This window comes from Oncorhynchus tshawytscha, linkage group LG28, assembly GCF_018296145.1.
Source record: "Oncorhynchus tshawytscha isolate Ot180627B linkage group LG28, Otsh_v2.0, whole genome shotgun sequence".
NCBI classification, from domain to species: Eukaryota; Metazoa; Chordata; class Actinopteri; order Salmoniformes; family Salmonidae; genus Oncorhynchus; species Oncorhynchus tshawytscha.
The window spans coordinates 42715348-42741670 of record NC_056456.1 but is presented as its reverse complement, the minus strand read 5'-3'; the positions used below and the strand labels follow the sequence as shown (position 1 = coordinate 42741670).

The following is a 26323-nucleotide window of genomic DNA, read 5'->3' as shown; positions in this document are numbered from 1 at the left end:
CGAACAGTGTGTGTACATCAAAACCCCCTCTAACTGGCTGAAGAAGAGCGACAAAGGCGTTGAATACGGCCCTGTCTGCACGACTTCTACCAGAGACCTGAGTCCTGAGCCAGCAGCCTGTATGCAGCGTCCAATCAGAACTATCGACTGCTTTTCTCTCATGTCTTTTCTCAGGGGTGTGAGAGGAGTCCACGTGGAGTGAGCATGGGGAGAGATCTGCTCTAATCTTCTCTTATGTTGCTGGTATACTGGTTGACGAATGGACAAGACATAATGGTGGTGGCGGCTCAGGTGAGACATTGAAATTGGGACATTATCATGGGCCATCCACTTTGAACTGTAAAGCTATCTGAAGAAGACGAATAGGACGCCAGAAGAATCAATGCCTGAAGGAGGGGGTTGATCAACTGTGCCCAAAATTGTTTTAGACTTTTGGGGTATCAGCTTAATTGTAGAGGTCTACACACTACATACATTTATAGTAATTTAGATTAAGAAAGCATTGAGATACTGGTCTGTATTATTAATTGTGATTAAAAAAAAGTTAATAGTAAAATTATGGGATAATTATTATACTGTATGTTAATATAAACGTACATTCTGCCAATGTTGATGTGTGTTAAATTGATTTTTTTTTACTTTGAGTGATATGACCAATTTGAATCACTGAGCATTGTCATTCTAAATTTTGATGGATAATTAATTGGGTTTTTGATTATGATTTGGAAACAGAATGATTTTAAAAACTGAAAGATTGATTTGAGTTTAGTATGTTAATTAATATTAATTAATATGAGTGAAGCAATTAATGTATCAGGGATTGATTGTTTTGATTGTTGACACTATTCTCAGCATGCCCTGGTGAATGGAGAGGGTGAACTCTGATCCGGAGAGTGAAACTGGTCCTAATCTATTTGATCTGTAGTCATTATCTTATAAATAGTGGAATCATGATTCCTGTCTTTGGGTCATGTTCATTAGACACCAATGGAATAAAATGTACTTTAACTAGGAGTCACTACCTGGATTTGTCTAACAAGATATGCCAAATTTTAGTTTCTGGGATGGAAATAGTTATTCCCACCATGCTGATCCATTAGAATGTGATAGATAACTAAATATTATTTTATTAAACTCCATTGTTGCATGCACTGCGTTATGTATTAAATATGTGCTTTTCACTGTCTATGAAGACATAGCTTTGAATCTCATAAACTGTATGCATCTTCTGTTTTTCTTCATGGGTTCGTGCAGGCGACTGTGTATCATAACCTCCACAGACAAATTGCTAGAATGCTTAGAAAATGAGTTGGAGGTTGAAATGGGACACAGTGAGAAGTTTCTGGGGAGGAGGCTGAGCCAGTGCTATGGCAACCGGTCACAGGCAGCAACACAAGCAATGAGTTATTGCTTTTGTGCTTATTGGTTTATGTAGAATGTGTGCATTTTCTACATGTGAATAAATGTTCTTAAATCCTGTAATTTTCTTTTAAGTTTAAGAGGATTCTCAAAATGGGGGATTATGGTGGAAAAATTGCAAGATTATGTTATAATACTTTTATTGCATCAAATGGTTGTGTTATGCAACAGAATAGAGTACTCAGAGATAACACTGACAGAGGAGATTTATGATGTATTTTGGGTGATAAAACCTAAAGAGCATTCCAGAGCATGAGTTAATGTTTCTGCTCTATATGGTACCAGGAAGAGAAGGTTCCAGTTTGGAGTCAGAGGACCAGACACTGGTCTCTATACAATGAAAACTGTTGACACAGCAGATGCTGTCTGCTATGTATTATAGGTATCTTTCATACGAATCTTAACCTTGTGACCCATTCTATGTATCTGTTGTTCATCATGTAGGTTGAAAGGGGTGTTTCTTGGCTAGAAAAGACCTTCGTACTTTTGTCTCGGGGCTCTCAACGAATCTTTTGACCTTGAATCGTCGACCAGCCATCATTATCGTAGAGCACTCAATCGATTCCCTTTATATGTGTGTGTTGTATTGACCTGCTCCCTTATTAATAAGTTAAAGATTTAGTTTAAGTATAACTCTGACTTGTGTGATAAGTTTGTCTCTCCTCATTTGATAGTAAAGAAATTAACCACCCCACCTAACCTTAAGCTCTACCCTTATTCTAACCCTAACCTAAAGCCCTACCCTTATTCTAACCCTAACCTTAAGCTCTACCCTTATTCTAACCCTAACCCTAACCTAAAGCCCTACCCTTATTCTAACCCTAACCCTAACCTAAAACCCTTATTCTAACCCTAACCTAAAACCCTTATTCTAACCCTAACCTAAAACCCTTATTCTAACCCTAACCGTAAGCCTCTAACCCTACTCCTAACCCTAACCTAAAACCCTTATTCTAACCCTAACCTTAAGCCTCTAACCCGACTCCTAACCCTAACCTAAAACCCTTATTCTAACCCTAACCTTAAGCCTCTAACCCTACTCCTAACCCTAACCTTAAGCCTCTAATCCTACTCCTAACCCTAACCCTAACCCTAACCTTAAGCCTCTAACCCTAGTCCTAACCCTAATCTAAAGTCTGTCGCGTCAAAACATTTTGCATATATATATATATATATATATATGACGACAATGTCGATATATATTATGACGACATTTTGGTGTTCAGCAGGTTTTTGTTGTTGTTGTTGCCTGTTTTAATGTATTTTTATTTTACCCTTATTTTACCCTTATTTTACCCTTATTTTACCAGGTAAGTTGACTGAGAACACATTCTCATTTACAGCAACGACCTGGAGAACAGAGGATCTACACACAACATCTTGAGGCAGTTCCAAGTTCAGTAGTCTACTCCCCTTCGTCGATGATTGGTCAACAGTACTACTTCTAGTAGGAATGGGAACTCGTTTTGGGCTAGACAACTAGTGTTCAAGCAGATTTTTTTATTTGAGAAATACTGCACCAAACATCTTAGATGTAAAATTGCACACTAAGACCTTCTCTGCAAAAAGGTCTAAATTAATTACGACTATTTTGAGGAATTTTGAGGCTGTTGTTGTTGCTACGGCGTCTCATGAGGGACAAAACAATAATATTTCTGTTACGGGAGTCCAGCTAGGAGCAAACCGAACCTAGGCTTTAGCAAGCATTTGTGGGATCCTCTATGTGGGACTATCCAGATAAAGTGTGAACTCTATCTTTGTGGGAAGACGTGGTCATATTCAACCAACCACACCCGTCAGGTATAGTAATATATTACAGTGGTATAGTAGTATACAGTAATATAGCTATATATTACAGTGGTATAGTGGTATACAGTAATATAGCTATATATTACAGTGGTATAGTGGTATACAGTAATATAGCTATATATTACAGTGGTATAGTAGTACCACAGTAGCTGTGATCAACGTGACATGGTGTGATGAAAGAAACATACAGGAACTCAAATCCTTCTGTTCACCTGATTTAGAATTCCTCACAATCAAATGTAGACCGCATTATCTACCAAGAGAATTCTCTTCGATTATAATCACAGCCGTATATATCCCCCCCCAAGCAGACACATCGATGGCTCTGAACGAACTTTATTTAACTCTCTGCAAACTGGAAACGATTTATCCGGAGGCTGCATTCATTGTAGCTGGGGATTTTAACAAGGCTAATCTGAAAACAAGACTCCCTAAATTTTATCAGCATATCGATTGCGCAACCAGGGGTGGAAAGACCCTGGATCATTGTTACTCTAACTTCCGCGACGCATATAAGGCCCTGCCCCGCCCCCTTTCGGAAAAGCTGACCACGACTCCATTTTGTTGATCCCTGCCTACAAACAGAAACTAAAACAAGAAGCTCCCACGCTGAGGTCTGTCCAACGCTGGTCTGACCAAGCTGACTCCACACTCCAAGACTGCTTCCATCACGTGGACTGGGAGATGTTTCGTAATGCGTCAGACAACAACATTGACGAATACGCTGATACGGTGTGCGAGTTCATTAGAACGTGCGTTGAAGATGTCGTTCCCATAGCAACGATTAAAACATTCCCTAACCAGAAACCGTGGATTGATGGCAGCATTCGTGTGAAACTGAAGGCACAAACCACTGCTTTTAATCAGGGCAAGGTGTCTGGTAACATGACTGAATACAAACAGTGCAGCTATTCCCTCCGCAAGGCTATCAAACAAGCTAAGCGCCAGTACAGAGACAAAGTAGAATCTCAATTCAACGGCTCAGACACAAGAGGTATGTGGCAGGGTCTACAGTCAATCACGGACTACAGGAAGAAACCCAGCCCAGTCACGGACCAGGATGTCTTGCTCCCAGGCAGACTAAATAACTTTTTGCCCGCTTTGAGGACAATACAGTGCCACTGACACGGCCTGCAACAGAAACATGCGGTCTCTCCTTCACTGCAGCCGAAGTGAGTAAGACATTTAAACGTGTTAACCCTCGCGAGGCTGCAGGCCCAGACGGCATCCCCAGCCGCGCCCTCAGAGCATGCGCAGACCAGCTGGCCGGTGTGTTTACGGACATATTCAATCAATCCCTATACCAGTCTGCTGTTCCCACATGCTTCAAGAGGGCCACCATTGTTCCTGTTCCCAAGAAAGCTAAGGTAACTGAGCTAAACGACTACCGCCCCGTAGCACTCACATCCGTCATCATGAAGTGCTTTGAGAGACTAGTCAAGGACCATATCACCTCCACCCTACCTGACACCCTTGACCCACTCCAATTTGCTTACCGCCCAAATAGGTCCACAGACGATGCAATCTCAACCACACTGCACACTGCCCTAACCCATCTGGACAAGAGGAATACCTATGTGAGAATGCTGTTCATCGACTACAGCTCGGCATTCAACACCATAGTACCCTCCAAGCTCGTCATCAAGCTCGAGACCCTGGGTCTCGACCCCGCCCTGTGCAACTGGGTACTGGACTTCCTGACGGGCCGCCCCCAGGTGGTGAGGGTAGGCAACAACATCTCCTCCCCGCTGATCCTCAACACTGGGGCCCCACAAGGGTGCGTTCTGAGCCCTCTCCTGTACTCCCTGTTCACCCACGACTGCGTGGCCATGCACGCCTCCAACTCAATCATCAAGTTTGCGGACGACACAACAGTGGTAGGCTTGATTACCAACAACGACGAGACGGCCTACAGGGAGGAGGTGAGGGCCCTCGGAGTGTGGTGTCAGGAAAATAACCTCACACTCAACGTCAACAAAACTAAGGAGATGATTGTGGACTTCAGGAAACAGCAGAGGGAACACCCCCATCCACATCGATGGAACAGTAGTGGAGAGGGTAGCAAGTTTTAAGTTCCTCGGCATACACATCACAGACAAACTGAATTGGTCCACTCACACAGACAGCATCGTGAGGAAGGCGCAGCAGCGCCTCTTCAACCTCAGGAGGCTGAAGAAATTTGGCTTGTCACCAAAAGCACTCACAAACTTCTACAGATGCACAATCGAGAGCATCCTGGGGGCTGTATCACCGCCTGGTATGGCAACTGCACCGCCCTCAACCGTAAGGCTCTCCAGAGGGTAGTGAGGTCTGCACAACGCATCACCGGGGGCAAACTACCTGCCCTCCAGGACACCTACACCACCCGATGCTACAGGAAGGCCATAAAGATCATCAAGGACATCAACCACCCGAGCCACTGCCTGTTCACCCCGCTGCCATCCAGAAGGCGAGGTCAGTACAGGTGCATCAAAGCTGGGACCGAGAGACTGAAAAACAGCTTCTATCTCAAGGCCATCAGACTGTTAAACAGCCACCACTAACATTGAATGGCTACTGCCAACACACTGTCAATGACACTGACTCTACTCCAGCCACTTTAATCATGGGAATTGATGGGAAATGATGTAAATATATCACTAGCCACTTTAAACAATGCTACCTTATATAATGTTACTTACCCTACATTGTTCATCTCATATGCATACGTTGATACTGTACTCTATATCATCGACTGCATCCTTATGTAATACATGTATCACTAGCCACTTTAACTATGCCACTTGGTTTACATACTTATCTCATATGTATATACTGTACTCGATATCATCTACTGTATCTTGCCTATGCTGCTCTGTACCATCACTCATTCATATATCCTTATGTACATATTCTTTATCCCCTTACACTGTGTATGACAGTAGTTTTTTTTGGAATTGTTAGTTAGATTACTTGCTCGTTATTACTGCATTGTCGGAACTAGAAGCACAAGCATTTCGCTACACTCGCATTAACATCTGCTAACCATGTGTATGTGACAAATAAAATTTGATTTGATTTGATTTGATTTATAGCTATATATTACAGTGGTATAGTAGTATACAGTAATATAGCTATATATTACAGTGGTATAGTAGTATACAGTAATATAGCTATATATTACAGTGGTATAGTAGTATACAGTAATATAGCTATATATTACAGTGGTATAGTAGTATACAGTAATATAGCTATATATTACAGTGGTATAGTAGTATACAGTAATATAGCTATATATTACAGTGGTATAGTAGTATACAGTAATATAGCTATATATTACAGTGGTATAGTAGTATACAGTAATATAGCTATATATTACAGTGGTATAATAGTATACAGTAATATAGCTATATATTACAGTGGTATAGTAGTTTACAGTAATATAGTAATATAGCAATATATTACAGTGGTATAGTAGTATACAGTAATATAGTAATATAGCAATATATTACAGTGGTATAATAGTATACAGTAATATAGTAATATAGCAATATATTACAGTGGTATAGTAGTATACAGTAATATAGTAATATAGCTATATATTACAGTGGTATAGTAGTTTACAGTAATATAGTAATATAGCAATATATTACAGTGGTATAGTAGTATACAGTAATATAGTAATATAGCAATATATTACAGTGGTATAATAGTATACAGTAATATAGTAATATAGCAATATATTACAGTGGTATAGTAGTATACAGTAATATAGTAATATATAACAGTGGTATAGTAGTATACAGTAATATAGTAATATATAACAGTGGTATAGTAGTATACAGTAATATAGCTATATATTACAGTGGTATAGTAGTATACAGTAATATAGTAATATAGCAATATATTACAGTGGTATAGTAGTATACAGTAATATAGTAATATAGCAATATATTACAGTGGTATAGTAGTATGCAGTAATATAGTAATATATAACAGTGGTATAGTAGTATACAGTAATATAGCTATATATTACAGTGGTATAGTAGTATACAGTAATATAGTAATATAGCAATATATTACAGTGGTATAGTAGTATACAGTAATATAGTAATATAGCAATATATTACAGTGGTATAGTAGTATGCAGTAATATAGCTATATATTACAGTGGTATAGTAGTATGCAGTACTATAACAATATAGCTTTATATTACAGTGGTATAGTAGTATGCAGTACTATAGCAATATAGCTATATATTACAGTGGTATAGTAGTATACAGTAATATAGTAATATATTACAGTGGTATAGTAGTATACAGTAATATAGTCATATATAACAGTGGTATAGTAGTATACAGTAATATAGCTATATATTACAGTGGTATAGTAGTATACAGTAATATAGTAATATAGCAATATATTACAGTGGTATAGTAGTATACAGTAATATAGCAATATAGCTATATATTACAGTGGTATAGTAGTATACAGTAATATAGTAATATAGCTATATATTACAGTGGTATAGTAGTATACAGTAATATAGCTATATATTACAGTGGTATAGTAGTTTACAGTAATATAGCTATATATTACAGTGGTATAGTAGTATACAGTAATATAGCTATATATTACAGTGGTATAGTAGTATACAGTAATATAGCTATATATTACAGTGGTATAGTAGTATACAGTAATATAGCTATATATTACAGTGGTATAGTAGTATACAGTAATATAGCTATATATTACAGTGGTATAGTAGTTTACAGTAATATAGCAATATAGCTATATATTACAGTGGTATAGTAGTATACAGTAATATATTACAGTGGTATAGTAGTATACAGTAATATAGCTATATATTACAGTGGTATAGTAGTATACAGTAATATAGCAATATATTACAGTGTTATAGTAGTATACAGTAATATAGCAATATATTACAGTGGTATAGTAGTATACAGTAATATAGCTATATAGCTATATATTACAGTGGTATAGTAGGGGCGGCAGGGTAGCCTAGTGGTTAGAGCGTTAGACTAGTAACCGGAAGGTTGCAAATACAAATCCCCGAGCTGACAAGGTACCCACTGTTCCTGTTCCTAGGCCGTCATTGAAAATAACAATTTGTTTTTAACTGACTTGCCTAGTTAAATAAAAGGTAAAATAAATAGTAGTATACAGTAATATAGCAATACCACAGGTCTATTTCTCACCTGGTCCTCAAAAGAAAGCGCCTGTCCCACGTCACGAGGGAACCCATCAATCACGATCCCGCTAGCGTCTGGAATCTTCATGATCTTCTGTTTAATCTCAGTGATGGTGGTCTCCTGTAAGGAAATAGAGCTAGTATCAAAACAGAAGTCAACAACCAACAGGAAAAAACACTGTAGCACAGTGAAGATACTGATGCAGAGACTAACAGTTTAGTTTTCCTCTGCCCTGTGTGTTGATGCTGCCCTGTGTGTTGATGCTGCCCTGTGTGTTGATGCTGCCCTGTGTGTTGATGCTGATCCAGAGACTAACAGTTTAGTTTTCCACTGCCCTGTGTGTTGATGCTGATCCAGAGACTAACAGTTTAGTTTTAGCATGACATGTTCTCCCATGGCTAGAGGGGGTAGAATGTTACTGCACAGTTTGCTCAAATCAACAGGGAAAATGCATGATTTAGTTTAAATACGGGACACGGGTAACAATCCATTCTAAAAAATAACTATGGCTAGCGGTGCCAATGCACCAAGTCTGGAAACCTCCAGGACCCTGAACAGCTTCTATCCCCAGGCCATAACACTGATGAATAGTTAGATATATAGAGGTTAACTATTTACCTATGTCAGTTATCTCGTACCCCTGCACATCGACTTGGTCCTGGTGACCCGTATATATGTAGACAAGTTATAGTTTAATCATTGTGTATTTATTCCTTGTGTTATTATTAATCTATTGTTGTCCACGTTGTGAAGGGCCCCGTAAGCAAGCATTTCACTGTTAGTCTATACCCATGGTTTATGAAGCATAAAAAAAATAAGATTTGGTAAACACACACAGTGTCCACCAGCCTTAATCAGTTAAATGGACAGAACAGGTCGTGGTTCTATCAGCTAAGTGAGGACGAGGAGATGGGATGTTTGTTGCTCATAAAGACACAGTGGGCCACACAGGACCCAGCCTTGCGTCCCAAATAGCACCCTTATTCCCTATACAGTGCACTACTATGGGTCCATAGGGTAGTGAACAAAGTAGTGCGCTATATAGGGAATAGGGTGCCTTTTCAAGCAGCTGACAGCTGAGTCATGGCTGGCAGACAACCAGGACGTTGGTAATGAGATGCGAGAAGAGAACAATCCCTCCCATGAAGATAATGTATTTATTTAATATGTATTTATTCATTCTTATTTACAATGACGGCCTACCGGGAAGCAGTGGGTTAACTGCCTTGTTCACGGGAACAGTGGGTTAACTGCCTTGTTCAGGGGAACAGTGGGTTAACTGCCTTGTTCAGGGGAACAGTGGGTTAACTGTCTTGTTCAGGGGAACAGTGGGTTAACTGCCTTGTTCAGGGGAACAGTGGGTTAACTGTCTTGTTCAGGGGAACGGTGGGTTAACTGTCTTGTTCAGGGAACAGTGGGTTAACTGCCTTGTTCACTGCCTTGGGGAACAGTGGGTTAACTGCCTTGTTCAGGGGAACAGTGGGTTAACTGCCTTGTTCAGGGTAACAGTGGGTTAACTGCCTTGTTCAGGGTAACAGTGGGTTAACTGCCTTGTTCAGGGGAACAGTGGGTTAACTGCCTTGTTCAGGGAACAGTGGGTTAACTGCCTTGTTCAGGGGAACAGTGGGTTAACTGCCTTGTTCAGGGGAACAGTGGGTTAACTGCCTTGTTCAGGGGGTTAACACTGCCTTGTTCAGGGGGGTTAACTGCCTTGTTCAGTGGGAACAGTGGGTTAACTGCCTTGTTCAGGGAACAGTGGGTTAACTGCCTTGTTCAGGGAACAGTGGGTTAACTGCCTTGTTCAGTGGGTTAACTGGGAACAGTGGGTTAACTGCCTTGTTCAGGGGAACAGTGGGTTAACTGCCTTGTTCACTGCCTTGTTCAGGGAACAGTGGGTTGTTCAGGGGAACAGTGGGTTAACTGCCTTGTTCAGGGGAACAGTGGGTTAACTGCCTTGTTCACTGTCTTGGGAACAGTGGGTTAACTGCCTTGTTCAGGGAACAGTGGGTTAACTGCCTTGTTCAGGGGAACAGTGGGTTAACTGCCTTGTTCAGGGGAACAGTGGGTTAACTGCCTTGTTCAGGGAACAGTGGGTTAACTGCCTTGTTCAGTGGGAACAGGGAACAGTGGGTTAACTGTCTTGTTCAGGGGAACAGTGGGTTAACTGCCTTGTTCAGGGGAATGGTGGGTTAACTGCCTTGTTAACAGTGGGTCTTGTTCAGGGGAACAGTGGGTTAACTGCCTTGTTCAGGGGAACAGTGGGTTAACTGCCTTGTTCAGGGGAACGGTGGGTTAACTGCCTTGTTCAGGGGAACGGTGGATTAACTGCCTTGTTCAGGGGAACAGTGGGTTAACTGCCTTGTTCAGGGGAAAAGTGGGTTAACTGCCTTGTTCAGGGGAACAGTGGGTTAACTGCCTTGTTCAGGGGCAGATTGACAGATTTATACCTTGTCAGCTCGGGGATTCGATGCAGCAACCTTTGGGTTACTAGTCCAACGCTCTAAATACTAGGCTACCTGCCGCCCATCAAGATAATGTTAGCCCATCAAGATAACGTTGCCCTGTCAAGATCATGTTAGCCTGTCAAGATAATGTTAGCCCGTTACGGTAATGTTAGCCTGTCAAGATAATGTTAATCCGTTACGGTAATGTTAGCCTGTCAAGATAATGTTAGTCCGTCACGATAATGTTAGCCTGTCAAGATAATGTTAGTCCGTGAAGATAATGTTAGCCTGTCAAGATAATGTTAGCCTGTCAAGATAATGTTAGCCTTCAAGATAATGTTAGTCCATCAAGATAATGTTAGCCTGTCAAGATAATGTTAGCCTGTCAAGATCATGTTAGCCCGTCAAGATAATGTTAGCCCGTTACGGTAATGTTAGCCCATCAAGATAATGTTAGCCCGTTACGGTAATGTTAGCCTGTCAAGATAATGTTAGCCCGTTATGGTAATGTTAGCCTGTCAAGATAATGTTAGTCCGTTACGGTAATGTTAGCCTGTCAAGATAATGTTAGTCCGTTACGGTAATGTTAGCCTGTCAAGATAATGTTAGCCCGTTACGGTAATGTTAGCCCATCACAATGTTAGCCCATCAAGATAATGTTAGCCCATCAAGATAATGTTAGCCCGCCAAGATAATGTTACCCCATCATGATACTATTAGCCCATCAAGACAATTTTAGCCCATCGAGCTAAAGACAGGTCCCAAGGCAGGTCTTAGAAGTGACTCATCCAACCTGCATGGTTCATTGGACGAACTCCACTACACCCTTATTTGACCTTATCGTCAGCTTCATCATCTTCCTCTTCCCAATCCTCTCGGTAGTAACCCCAGGTGCAGGTACAGCTCATATGTATTGCACTATACAGGGACCAGGGGACTGGATACACTATACAGGGACCAGGATACACTATACAGGGACCAGGATACACTATACAGGGACCAGGATACACTATACAGGGACCAGGGGACTGGATACACTATACAGGGACCAGGGGACTGGATACACTATACAGGGACCAGGATACACTATACAGGGACCAGGATACACTATACAGGGACCAGGGGACTGGATACACTATACAGGGACCAGGATACACTATACAGGGACCAGGATACACTATACAGGGACCAGGGGACTGGATACACTATACAGGGACCAGGGGACTGGATACACTATACAGGGACCAGGATACACTATACAGGGACCAGGGGACTGGATACACTATACAGGGACCAGGGGACTGGATACACTATACAGGGACCAGGATACACTGTACAGGGACTGGACACATTATACAGGGACTGGGATACACTATGTAGGGACTACATCCAACTCCCTGTGGGTGACTATCTATGTACTAAACAGGGAATAGGGATTAGGGAATAGGGATTTGGGAATAGGGTGAGACAAGCATACCTGAGGTGCCAGCTCCCCATTGGTGATGATCTTGGCGATGAGACTCCACTTCCTGTTGCTGGTGGCGTTGTGAATCATCTTCTTCCTGAGCAGCTCTCCTACAGAGACATACTGGAACCCATAGCACGCTGCTATCTTCAGACTCTGGGTTCCCTTACCACTGCCTGGCCCTCCTGGGGGGGGGGAGAGAGAGAGAGGGTATAGGGTAGTAGTGATGTGAGGGGAGGGGTGAGGGGTGGGTGTAGTGATGGGAGGGGAGGGGTGGGTATAGTTGTAGTGATTGGAGGGGGGGAGGGGTGGGTATAGGTGTAGTGATGTGAGGGGTGAGGGGTCAGTATAGTGATGGGAGGGTGAGGGGTGAGGGGTGGGTAAAGTGATGGGAGGGGAGGGTGGGTATAGGTGTAGTGATGGGAGGGGGAGGGGTGGGTATAGGTGTAGTGATGGAAGGGTGAGGGATGGGTAACATATGTTAACTTTGCCAAAGTAAGTGAAGTAGACAATAAACACAGGTGAAATAAACAATAAAAATGAACAGTAAACCTTACAATCACAGAATTTCCAAAAGAATAAAGACATTTCAAATGTCATATTATGTACACAGTTGGTCAAAAAAGTATTTAGTCAGCCACCAATTGTGCAAGTTCTCCCACTTAAAAAGATGAGGCCTGTCATTTTCATCATAGGTACACTTCAACTATGACAGACAAAGTGAGAAAAAAAATCTAGAAAATCACATTGTAGGATTTTTAATGAATTTATTTGCAAATTATGGTGGAAAAGAAGTATTTGGTCACCTACAAACAAGCAAGATTTCTGGCTCTCACAGACCTGTAACTTCTTCTTTAGGAGGCTCCTCTGTCCTCCACTCATTACCTGTATTAATGGCACCTGTTTGAACTTGTTATCAGTATAAAAGACACCTGTCCACAACCTCAAACAGTCACACTCCAAACTCCACTATGGCCAAGACCAAAGAGCTGTCAAAGGACACCATAAACAAAATTGTAGACCTGCACCAGGCTGAGAAGACTGAATCTGCAATTGGTAAGCAGCTTGGTTTGAAGAAATCAACTGTGGGAGCAATTATTAGGAAATGGAAGACCTACAAGACCACTGATAATCTCCCTCGATCTGGGGCTCCACGCAAGATCTCACCCTGTGGGGTCAAAATGATCACAAGAACGGTGAGCAAAAATCCCAGAACCATACGGGGGGGCCTAGTAAATTACCTGCAGAGAGCTGGGACCAAAGTAACAAAGCCTACCATCAGTAACACACTACGCCGCCAGGGACTCAAATCCTGCAGTGCCAGACGTGTCCCCCTGCTTAAGCCAGTACATGTCCAGGCCCGTCTGAAGTTTGCTAGAGAGCATTTGGATGATCCAGAAGAAGATTGGGAGAATATCATATGGTCAGATGAAACCAAAATATAACTTTTTGGTAAAAACTCAACTCGTCGTGTTTAGAGGACAAAGAATGCTGAGTTGCATCCAAAGAACACCATACCTACTGTGAAGCATGGGGGTGGAAACATCATGCTTTGGGGCTGTTTTTCTGCGAAGGGACCAGGACGACTGATCCGTGTAAAGGAAAGAATGAATGGGGCAACCTCCTTCCATCAGTAAGGGTATTGAAGATGAAACGTGGCTGGGTCTTTCAGCATGACAATGATCCCAAACACACCGCCCGGGCAACGAAGGAGTGGCTTCGTAAGAAGCATTTCAAGATCCTGGAGTGGCCTAGCCAGTCTCCAGATCTCAACCCCATAGAAAATCTTTGGAGGGAGTTGAAAGTCCGTGTTGCCCAGCAACAGCCCCAAAACATCACTGCTCTAGAGGAGATCTGCATGGAGGAATGGGCCAAAATACCAGCAACAGTGTGTGAAAACCTTGTGAAGACTTACAGAAAACGTTTGACCTCTGTCATTGCCAACAAAGGGTATATAACAAAGTATTGAGATAAACTTTTGTTATTGACCAAATACTTATTTTCCACCATAATTTGCAAATAAATTCATTAAAAATCCTACAATGTGATTTTTTTTGTCTGTCATAGTTGAAGTGTACCTATAATGAACATTACAGGCCTCTCTCATCTTTTTAAGTGGAGAACTTGCACAATTGGTGGCTGACTAAATACTTTTTTGCCCCACTGTATACTGTATATACAGTGTTGTAACGATGTGCAAATAGTTAAAGTACACATGGAGTAAAACAAACATACAGTCAATAACACAATAGAAAAGTCTGTTTACAGTGTGTGCAAATGAGGTCAGATAAGGGAGGTAAGGCAATAAATAGGCCATAGTGGCGAAATAATTACAATATGGCAATTAAACACTGGAGTGATAGATGTGCAGAAGATGAATGTGCAAGTAGAGATACTGGGGTGTAAAGGAGCAAGATAAATAAATAAATACTGTATGGGGATGATAAGCATTTTGTTACAGCTGGCCATGCTTTCCACCTGGCTACCCCTACCCCGGTCAACAGCCCTGCATCCCCACAGCAACTTACCCAAACCTCCCCCACTTCTCCTTCACCCAAATCCAGATAGCCGATGTTCTTAAAGAGCTGCAAAATATGAACCATTACAAATCAGCTGGGCTAGACTATCTGGACCCTCTCTTTAAAATTACCTGCCGAAATTGTTGCAACCCCTATTACTAGATTGTTCAACCTCTCTTTCGTATCGTCTGAGATTCCCAAAGATTGGACAGCTGCCGCGGTCATCCCCCTCTTCAAAGGGGGAGACACTCTAGACCCAAACTGCTACAGACCTATATCTATCCTACCCTGCCTTTCTAAGATCTTCGAAAGCCAAGTTAACAAACAGATTAACGACCACTTCGAATCCCACCGTACCTTCTCCACTATGCAATCTGGTTTCAGAGCTGATCATGGGTGCACCTCAGCCACGCTCAAGGTCCTAAACAATATCATAACCTCTATCGATAAGAGACATTACTGTGCAGCCGTATTCTTCGACCTTGCCAAGGCTTTCGACTCTGTCAATCACCACATTATTATCACATTCCGACTCAAGAGCCTTGGTTTCTCAAATGACTGCCTCGCCTGGTTCACGAACTACTTCTCTGATAGAGTTCAGTGTGTCAAATCGGAGGGCCTGTTGTCCGGACCTCTGGCAGTCTCTATGGGGGTGCCACAGGGTTCAATTCTCAGGCCGACTCTTTTCCCTGTGTACATCAATGATGTCGCTCTTGCTGCTGGTGATTCTTTGATCTACCACTACGCAGACGACACCAGTCTGTATACATCTGGCCCTTCTTTGTACACTGTGTTAACTAACCTCCAGACGAGCTTCAATGCCATACAACTCTCCTTCCGTGGCCTCCACAACTCTCCTTCCGTAGCACACGCTCCAGCAGGTATATCTCACTGGGCACCTCCAAAGCCAATTCCTCCTTTGGCCGCCTTTCCTTCCAGTTCTCTGCTGCCAATGACTGGAACGAACTGCAAAAATCCCTGAAGCTGGAGACTCATATCTCGCTCACTAGCTTTACGAACCAGCTGTCAGAGCAGCTCACAGATCACTGCACCTGTACATAGCCCATCTGTAAATAGCCCAGCTATCGACCTACCTCATCCCCTTATTGTATTTATTTATCTTGCTCCTTTGCACCCCAGTATCTCTACTTGCACATTCATCTTCTGCACATCTACCATTCCAGTGTTTAATTGCTATATTGTAATTACTTCGCCACCACGGCCTATGTATCGCCTTACCTCCCTTATCTCACCTCATTTCCACTCACTGTATATAGACTGTTTCTACTGTATTATTGACTGTATGTTTACTCCATGTGTAACTCTGTGTTTATGTCGCACTGCTCTGCTTTATCTTGGTCAGGTCGCAGTTGTAAATGAGAACTTGTTCTCAACTGGCCTACCTGGTTAAATAAAGGTGTTCTCAACTGGCCTACCTGGTTAAATAAAGGTGTTCTCAACTGGCCTACCTGGTTAAATAAAGGTGTTCTCAACTGGCCTACCTGGTTAAATAAAGGTGTTCTCAACTAGCCTACCTGGTTATATAAAGGTGTTCTCAACTAGCCTACATGCCTACCTGGTTAAATAAAAGATGGTTAAATCAACTAGCCTACCTGGTTAAATAAAGGTGTTCTCAACTGGCCTACCTGGTTAAATAAAGGTGTTCTCAACTAGCCTACCTGGTAAAGGTGGCCTACCTGGTTAAATTAAATAAAGGTGTTCTCAACTAGCCTACCTGGTTAAATAAAGCCTACCTGGTTGAATGTTCTCAACTAGCCTACCTGGTTAAATAAAGGTGTTCTCAACTAGCCTACCTGGTTAAATAAAGGTGTTCTCAACTGGCCTACCTGGTTAAATAAAGGTGTTCTCAACTAGCCTACTTGGTTAAATAAAGGTGTTCTCAACTAGCCTACCTGGTTAAATAAAGGTGTTCTCAACTGGCCTACATGGTTAAATAAAGGTGTTCTCAACTGGCCTACCTGGTTAAATAAAGGTGAAATACATTGAAAAAAATTATTCCTGCCCTATCGCATTCTCTTTCACCCCCTCCCTCTCTATCTTTTACCCTCTCCCCACCCCCCACCACACACTCTCTCCTTTCTCCCACACAGCCAGAGGTGGGTATAGAACACAGAGAAATACGATTGACTTATTTTGGTGCCATTCAGACAGAGCCCGAGGCCTAGGGCATTATGAACTGCTAGCAGTAATCTATAGTGAGCTCCAACAGCATTGGGACTGTGACCATCATTGTTGTTGTTTTGTACTCCAGCCCTTTTGATTTGAAATGACACAATGACTATGAGGTTAAAGTGCAGATTGTCAGCTTCAGTTTGAATGTTTTCATCTGTACAACTGACTTTCCCCTTTACCTTTCTATTCTCATCTACAATAAAAGGGACTCCAAAATGACACAATACGTTATTTACCATTCATTTCTATTGGGCACAAAATAATCAGGAACACAACCAAAACAAACAGCAAATGCACCCAACAGATGTGTAGAGTCACAAGCTTGATGTCATCATTGTATGCTAGGAATACGAAACTTTAGACTACTTTAATACACATTAATTTAGTTAATTTGGGGCTCCTAGAATGGGGGCACGATGCACAAAAAGTGATGTAATTTATAAACGGTTCACCCGATATGGAGGAACATGCACTCAGAGAGCTGCACTCGTAGAGCTGCACTCGTAGAGCTGCACTCGTAGAGCTGCACTCGTAGAGCTGCACTCGTAGAGCTGCACTCGTAGAGCTGCACTCGTAGAGCTGCACTCGTAGAGCTGCACTCGTAGAGCTGCACTCGTAGAGCTGCACTCGTAGAGCTGCACTCGTAGAGCTGCACTCAGAGAGCTCATAGTCATTATGTCATTTAAAATCCAAAGTACGTACAGAGCCAAAACAACAAATCATGTGTCGCTGTCCCAATGCTGTTGGAGCTCACTGTACGTACTGGCCTTAATCTGTTTCTACTGTCAATCCCTCTCTTTTCCCTCAGGGTCACAAGGTCCTCAGCACGGCTGGTTTTTGATTCTAACCCTAATCTATTTCTATGATAAACTAGACCCCTCTCCTTTTCCTCATAACCACAAATCCCTCTAACCCTCCAACTCCCTAGCCTATGGCCAATCAATCAAATAATCACTATATTATATATCATCTATGTGTTGTAGACTATATTATATATCATCTATGTGTTGTAGACTATATTATATATCATATATCTGTTGTAGACTATATTATATATCATATATCTGTTGAACCTATGGGCCCTGGTCTATAGTAGTGCGCTATATAGAGAATAGGGCTCTGGTCTAAAGTAGTGCACTATATAGGGAATAGGGCTCTGGTCTATAGTAGTACCACTATATAGGGAATAGGGCTCTGGTCTATAGTAGTGTACTATATAGGGAATAGGGCTCTGTGTATATAGTAGCTCTGTCACTATATAGAGAATAGGGCTCTGGTCTATAGTAGTGTATTATATAGGGAATAGGGCTCTGGTCTATAGTAGTGCACTATATAGGGAATAGGGCCCTGGTCTATAGTAGTACCACTATATAGGGAATAGGGCCCTGGTCTATAGTAGTGTACTACATAAGGAATAGGGCTCTGGTCTAAAGTAGTGCACTATATAGGGAACAGGGCTCTGGTCTGTAGTAGTGCACTATATAGGGAACAGGGCTCTGGTCTATAGTAGTGTACTATATAGGGAATAGGGCTCTGGTCTATAGTAGTGCACTATATAGGGAATAGGGCCCTGGTCTATAGTAGTGTACTACATAAGGAATAGGGCTCTGGTCTAAAGTAGTGCACTATATAGGGAATAGGGCTCTGGTCTATAGTAGTGCACTATATAGGGAACAGGGCTCTGGTCTATAGTAGTGCACTATATAGGGAACAGGGCTCTGGTCTATAGTAGTGTACTATATAGGGAACAGGGCTCTGGTCTATAGTAGTGTACTATATAGGGAACAGGGCTCTGGTCTATAGTAGTGTACTATATAGGGAACAGGGCTCTGGTCTATAGTAGTGTACTATATAGGGAACAGGGCTCTGGTCTGTAGTAGTACCACTACATAGGGAACAGGGTGCCATATGGAAGTCAAGGTGAACTGATACTGTAGTCGAGGCTGTAAACTGGGACATACAGTCCATGCGGAAGTTAATGACGTGTGATCAGTGACAGGTGTGATAGGTATCTAGCCGTGTGAATGGAACGTCCTTTGTTTCCTGCCGGCCTCTTAAGGAAGAGAAACCATCCATAGAACTCACCATGGAAACCAATACAATCCTTGATAGCCATGGAATTTGCCTGCAGTTTTTGTTTTTCTCTCCCCTTGTTCAGATGGCAAAGGGAAGGAACAGTCACAGACAGAAATGCCCACGTCCTGGCACACACACACACTGTAGGCAGCAGACATGCATACTCACACACCTACGCACCCCAAAGCTTAAAGGTTAGAGGTCACAGGCTAGGGTCGGTGCTATGGTTAGGGTCAGGGTTAGAGGTCACAGTGCTAGGTTCGGTGCTATGGTTAGGGTCAGGGTTAGAGGTTAGGCTGCTAGGGTCGGTGCTATGGTTAGGGTCAGGGTTAGAGGTTAGGCTGCTAGGGTCGGTGCTATGGTTAGGGTCAGGGTTAGAGGTTAGGCTGCTAGGGTCGGTGCTATGGTTAGGGTCAGGGTTAGAGGTCGCAGTGCTAGGGTCGGTGCTATGGTTAGGGTCAGGGTTAGAGGTTAGGCTGCTAGGGTCGGTGCTATGGTTAGGGTCAGGGTTAGAGGTCGCAGTGCTAGGGTCGGTGCTATGGTTAGGGTCAGGGTTAGAGGTCACAGGCTAGGGTCGGTGCTATGGTTAGGGTCAGGGTTAGAGGTCACAGGCTAGGGTCGGTGCTATGGTAGGGTCAGGGTTAGAGGTCACAGTGCTAGGGTCGGTGCTATATGGTTAGGGTCAGGGTTAGAGGTTAGGCTGCTAGGGTCGGTGCTATGGTTAGGGTCAGGGATAGAGGTTAAACAGAGGGTCAGGTTTTTTACCGATGATGAGGATGACTTTGGGTCGTGGTCTGGAGGGGTCGAACACCTCGTACTCCTCGATGAGTTCAGCGGTCTCCGACAGGTCTGAATCACTCTCAATGGAGAACTGGCTGATGGGAGGGAGGCGGTCGTAGCGCCGGTATGGGAAGTTGGGACTGTCTGGGAGCACTGAGGGGAGAAAACACACACAGGTGAGCAGGCAGGCAAGCACACACACGCAAACACACACACACACACACGCACACACACACAGACGCACACACACAGACGCACACACACAGACGCACAAACACAGACACACACACACAGACGCACACACACACACACACACACACACACACACACACACACACACACACACACACACACACACACACACAGACACAGACACAGACACAGACACAGACACACACACACACACACACACACACACACACACACACACACACACACACACACACACACACACACACACACAGACAGGCAGACTTTGACCACACACACAGTTCATTGACTAATGAATGAACTGACACAACACTGAATTAGTCACACACTATAAGATAGTATAGTACAGATACACACTAAGAGGCAGACTTTGACCACTTTGATCCACATCAGTTCATTGACTAATGAATGAACTGACACTGTACTGAATTAGTCACATACTATAAGATAGTATAGTATAGATACAGCCCTAAGAGGGACAGACACTGTACTGAATTAGTCACATACTATAAGATAGTATAGTATAGATACAGCCCTAAGAGGGACAGACACTGTACTGAATTAGTCACATACTATAAGATAGTATAGTATAGATACAGCCCTAAGAGGGACAGACACTGTACTGAATTAGTCACATACTATAAGATAGTATAGTATAGATACAGCCCTAAGAGGGACAGACACTGTACTGAATTAGTCACATACTATAAGATAGTATAGTATAGATACAGCCCTAAGAGGGACAGACACTGTACTGGCTTTAGGAACCATGACAGACCAACAGGCACTTCAGGTTGTAACGGGGGAAAGCAAAGCACAGAAACTCTCGGTCTCTTGACAATAGAAATAGAGTCATCTTAATAAATGAAACAAACACAGACCCTAAAAGCCAATCAATGTATTGATGTATGGTGCAACCAGCTTTACATTCAATCAATTGAACAATCAATCAAGGAATCATCCCTTATATTGAACCCTTTCATTTCAGAATGGCAGTGTTCATAAAGCAACCAGCCTCGCAATCAATCAAATTGAAAATCAATCAAAAACATTTTCAGAAAAGGATTTTAGGATCAAATTTGGTAAACTGTTTAACTGCAGCTTAACAGACACAGGCGAAGCAAGAATAAACATTCTGGAAAACCCCAAGCTGAGCCACACAGTGCCAAGTCTCAGACTCAACATCAAACGACCAATTTCTCTTTCCAGACACTTTGCATCTGTTTCCCTATCTATCTATCAGCACCTGAAGGCTGAAACATGTTCCACAACGATTGGCTCTGACTGCGTCCCTAATGCCACCCTATTCCCTACTACTATAGACCAGAGCCCTATTCCCTATATAGTGGTACTACTATAGACCAGAGCCCTGTTCCCTATATAGTGCACTACTATAGACCAGAGCCCTATTCCAGATATAGTACACTACTATAGACCAGAGCCCTATTCCCTATATAGTACACTACTATAGACCAGAGCCCTGTTCCCTATATAGTACACTACTATAGACCAGAGCCCTGTTCCCTATATAGTACACTACTATAGACCAGAGCCCTGTTCCCTATATAGTACACTACTATAGACCAGAGCCCTGTTCCCTATATAGTGGTACTACTATAGACCAGAGCCCTATTCCAGATATAGTACACTACTATAGACCAGAGCCCTATTCCCTATATAGTACACTACTATAGACCAGAGCCCTATTCCCTATATAGTACACTACTATAGACCAGAGCCCTATTCCCTATATAGTGGTACTACTATAGACCAGAGCCCTATTCCCTATATAGTGGTACTACTATAGACCAGAGCCCTATTCCCTATATAGTACACTACTATAGACCAGAGCCCTATTCCCTATATAGTACACTACTATAGACCAGAGCCCTATTCCCTATATAGTACACTACTATAGACCAGAGCCCTATTCCCTATATAGTACACTACTATAGACCAGAGCCCTGTTCCCTATATAGGGGTACTACTATAGACCAGGGCCCTATTCCCTATATAGTGGTACTACTATAGACCAGGGTCCTATTCCCTATATAGTGCACTACTAGTTTTAATGACTCCAACCTAAGTGTATGTACACTAGTTTTAATGACTCCAACCTAAGTGTATGTCAACTAGTTTTAATGACTCCAACCTAAGTGTATGTACACTAGTTTTAATGACTCCAACCTAAGTCAAATCAAATCAAATCAAATTGTATTTGTCACATACACATGGTTAGCAGATGTTAATGCGAGTGTAGCGAAATGCTTGTGCTTCTAGTTCCGACAATGCAGTAATAACGAACAAGTAATCTAACTAACAATTCCAAAAAAAAAACTACTGTCTTATACACAGTGTAAGGGGATAAAGAATATGTACATAAGGATATATGAATGAGTGATGGTACAGAGCAGCATAGGCAAGATACAGTAGATGATATCGAGTACAGTATATACATATGAGATGAGTATGTAAACCAAGTGGCATAGTTAAAGTGGCTAGTGATACATGTATTACATAAGGATGCAGTCGATGATATAGAGTACAGTATATACGTATGCATATGAGATGAATAATGTAGGGTAAGTAACATTATATAAGGTAGCATTGTTTAAAGTGGCTAGTGATATATTTACATAATTTCCCATCAATTCCCATTATTAAAGTGGCTGGAGTAGAGTCAGTGTCATTGACAGTGTGTTGGCAGTAGCCACTCAATGTTAGTGGTGGCTGTTTAACAGTCTGATGGCCTTGAGATAGAAGCTGTTTTTCAGTCTCTCGGTCCCAGCTTTGATGCACCTGTACTGACCTCGCCTTCTGGATGACAGCGGGGTGAACAGGCAGTGGCTCGGGTGGTTGATGTCCTTGATGATCTTTATGGCCTTCCTGTAGCATCGGGTGGTGTAGGTGTCCTGGAGGGCAGGTAGTTTGCCCCCGGTGATGCGTTGTGCAGACCTCACTACCCTCTGGAGAGCCTTACGGTTGAGGGCGGTGCAGTTGCCATACCAGGCGGTGATACAGCCCGCCAGGATGCTCTCGATTGTGCATCTGTAGAAGTTTGTGAGTGCTTTTGGTGACAAGCCGAATTTCTTCAGCCTCCTGAGGTTGAAGAGGCGCTGCTGCGCCTTCCTCACGATGCTGTCTGTGTGAGTGGACCAATTCAGTTTGTCTGTGATGTGTATGCCGAGGAACTTAAAACTTGCTACCCTCTCCACTACTGTTCCATCGATGTGGATGGGGGTGTTCCCTCTGCTGTTTCCTGAAGTCCACAATCATCTCCTTAGTTTTGTTGACGTTGAGTGTGAGGTTATTTTCCTGACACCACACTCCGAGGGCCCTCACCTCCTCCCTGTAGGCCGTCTCGTCGTTGTTGGTAATCAAGCCTACCACTGTTGTGTCGTCCGCAAACTTGATGATTGAGTTGGAGGCGTGCATGGCCACGCAGTCGTGGGTGAACAGGGAGTACAGGAGAGGGCTCAGAACGCACCCTTGTGGGGCCCCAGTGTTGAGGATCAGCGGGGAGGAGATGTTGTTGCCTACCCTCACCACCTGGGGGCGGCCCGTCAGGAAGTCCAGAACCCAGTTGCACAGGGCGGGGTCGAGACCCAGGGTCTCGAGCTTGATGACGAGCTTGGAGGGTACTATGGTGTTGAATGCCGAGCTGTAGTCAATGAACAGCATTCTCACATAGGTATTCCTCTTGTCCAGATGGGTTAGGGCAGTGTGCAGTGTGGTTGAGATTGCATCGTCTGTGGACCTATTTGGGCGGTAAGCAAATTGGAGTGGGTCTAGGGTGTCAGGTAGGGTGGAGGTGATATGGTCCTTGACTAGTCTCTCAAAGCACTTCATGATGACGGATGTGAGTGCTACGGGGCGGTAGTCGTTTAGCTCAGTTACCTTAGCTTTCTTGGGAACAGGAACAATGGTGGCCCTCTTGAAGCATGTGGGAACAGCAGACTGGTATAGGGATTGATTGAATATGTCCGTAAACACACCGGCCAGCTGGTCTGCGCATGCTCTGAGGGAGCGGCTGGGGATGCCGTCTGGGCCTGCAGCCTTGCGAGGGTTAACACGTTTAAATGTCTTACTCACTTCGGCTGCAGTGAAGGAGAGACCGCATGTTTTCGTTGCAGGCCGTGTCAGTGGCACTGTATTGTCCTCAAAGCGGGCAAAAAAGTTATTTAGTCTGCCTGGGAGCAAGACATCCTGGTCCGTGACTGGGCTGGGTTTCTTCCTGTAGTCCGTGATTGACTGTAGACCCTGCCACATGCCTCTTGTGTCTGAGCCGTTGAATTGAGATTCTACTTTGTCTCTGTACTGGCGCTTAGCTTGTTTGATAGCCTTGCGGAGGGAATAGCTGCACTGTTTGTATTCAGCCATGTTACCAGACACCTTGCCCTGATTAAAAGCAGTGGTTTGTGCCTTCAGTTTCACACGAATGCTGCCATCAATCCAAGGTTTCTGGTTAGGGAATGTTTTAATCGTTGCTATGGGAACGACATCTTCAACGCACGTTCTAATGAACTCGCACACCGAATCAGCGTATTCGTCAATGTTGTTGTCTGACGCAATACGAAACATCTCCATCTCCAGTCCACGTGATGGAAGCAGTCTTGGAGTGTGGAGTCAGCTTGGTCGGACCAGCGTTGGACAGACCTCAGCGTGGGAGCCTCTTGTTTTAGTTTCTGTCTGTAGGCAGGGATCAACAAAATGGAGTCGTGGTCAGCTTTTCCGAAAGGGGGGCGGGGCAGGGCCTTATATGCGTCGCGGAAGTTAGAGTAACAATGATCCAGGGTCTTTCCACCCCTGGTTGCGCAATCGATATGCTGATAAAATTTAGGGAGTCTTGTTTTCAGATTAGCCTTGTTAAAATCCCCAGCTACAATGAATGCAGCCTCCGGATAAATCGTTTCCAGTTTGCAGAGAGTTAAATAAAGTTCGTTCAGAGCCATCGATGTGTCTGCTTGGGGGGGGATATATACGGCTGTGATTATAATCGAAGAGAATTCTCTTGGTAGATAATGCGGTCTACATTGATTGTGAGGAGTTCTAAATCAGGTGAACAGAAGTGTATGTACACTAGTTTTAATGACTCCAACCTAAGTGTATGTACACTAGTTTTAATGACTCCAACCTAAGTGTATGTAAACTAGTTTTAATGACTCCAACCTAAGTGTATGTACACTAGTTTTAATGACTCCAACCTAAGTGTATATAAACTAGTTTTAATGACTCCAACCTAAGTGTATGTACACTAGTTTTAATGACTCCAACCTAAGTGTATGTACACTAGTTTTAATGACTCCAACCTAAGTGTATGTACACTAGTTTTAATGACTCCAACCTAAGTGTATGTAAACTAGTTTTAATGACTCCAACCTAAGTGGATGTACACTAGTTTTAATGACTCCAACCTAAGTGTATGTACACTAGTTTTAATGACTCCAACCTAAGTGTATGTAAACTAGTTTTAATGACTCCAACCTAAGTGTATGTACACTAGTTTTAATGACTCCAACCTAAGTGTATGTACACTAGTTTTAATGACTCCAACCTAAGTGTATGTACACTAGTTTTAATGACTCCAACCTAAGTGTATGTACACTAGTTTTAATGACTCCAACCTAAGTGTATGTACACTAGTTTTAATGACTCCAACCTAAGTGTATGTAAACTAGTTTTAATGACTCCAACCTAAGTGGATGTACACTAGTTTTAATGACTCCAACCTAAGTGTATGTCAACTAGTTTTAATGACTCCAACCTAAGTGGATGTACACACTTCCGACTTTACAGTGCACAACACAAAATAAATTGTAGACCTCCACAAGTCTGGTTCATCCTTGGGAGCAATTTCCAAACGCCTGAAGGTACCACGTTCATCTGTACAAACAATAGTACGCAAGTATAAACACCATGGGACCACGCAGCCATCATACCGCTCAGGAAGGAGATGCGTTCTGTCTCCTAGAGATGAACGTACTTTGGTACGAAAAGTGCAAATCAATCCCAGAACAACAGCAAAGGACCTTGTGAAGATGCTGGAGGAAACAGGTACAAAAGTATCTATATCCACAGTAAAACGATTCCTATATCGACATAACCTGAAAGGCCGCTCAGCAAGGAAGAAGCCACTGCTCCAAAACCGCCATAATAAAGCCAGACTACAGTTTGCAACTGCACATGGAGACAAAGATTGTACTTTTGGACAAA

The 26323-nt window shown here is 42.9% G+C and overlaps 1 protein-coding gene across 1 annotated transcript in view; it reads right to left on the bottom strand.

The window, feature by feature from the left end:
• The window catches only part of ak5 (adenylate kinase 5), a 76892-nt gene that overhangs the window by 44164 nt on the left and 6405 nt on the right, over positions 1 to 26323 (bottom strand). Inside the window, exons 3-5 of the mRNA XM_042307880.1 lie at positions 19886 to 20053; positions 12345 to 12517; positions 8430 to 8543 (exon numbers count right to left, since the gene is read on the bottom strand). Of these exons, the coding sequence (XP_042163814.1) occupies positions 8430 to 8543; positions 12345 to 12517; positions 19886 to 20053 (455 nt within the window). The remainder of the gene's footprint in view (positions 1 to 8429; positions 8544 to 12344; positions 12518 to 19885; positions 20054 to 26323) is intronic.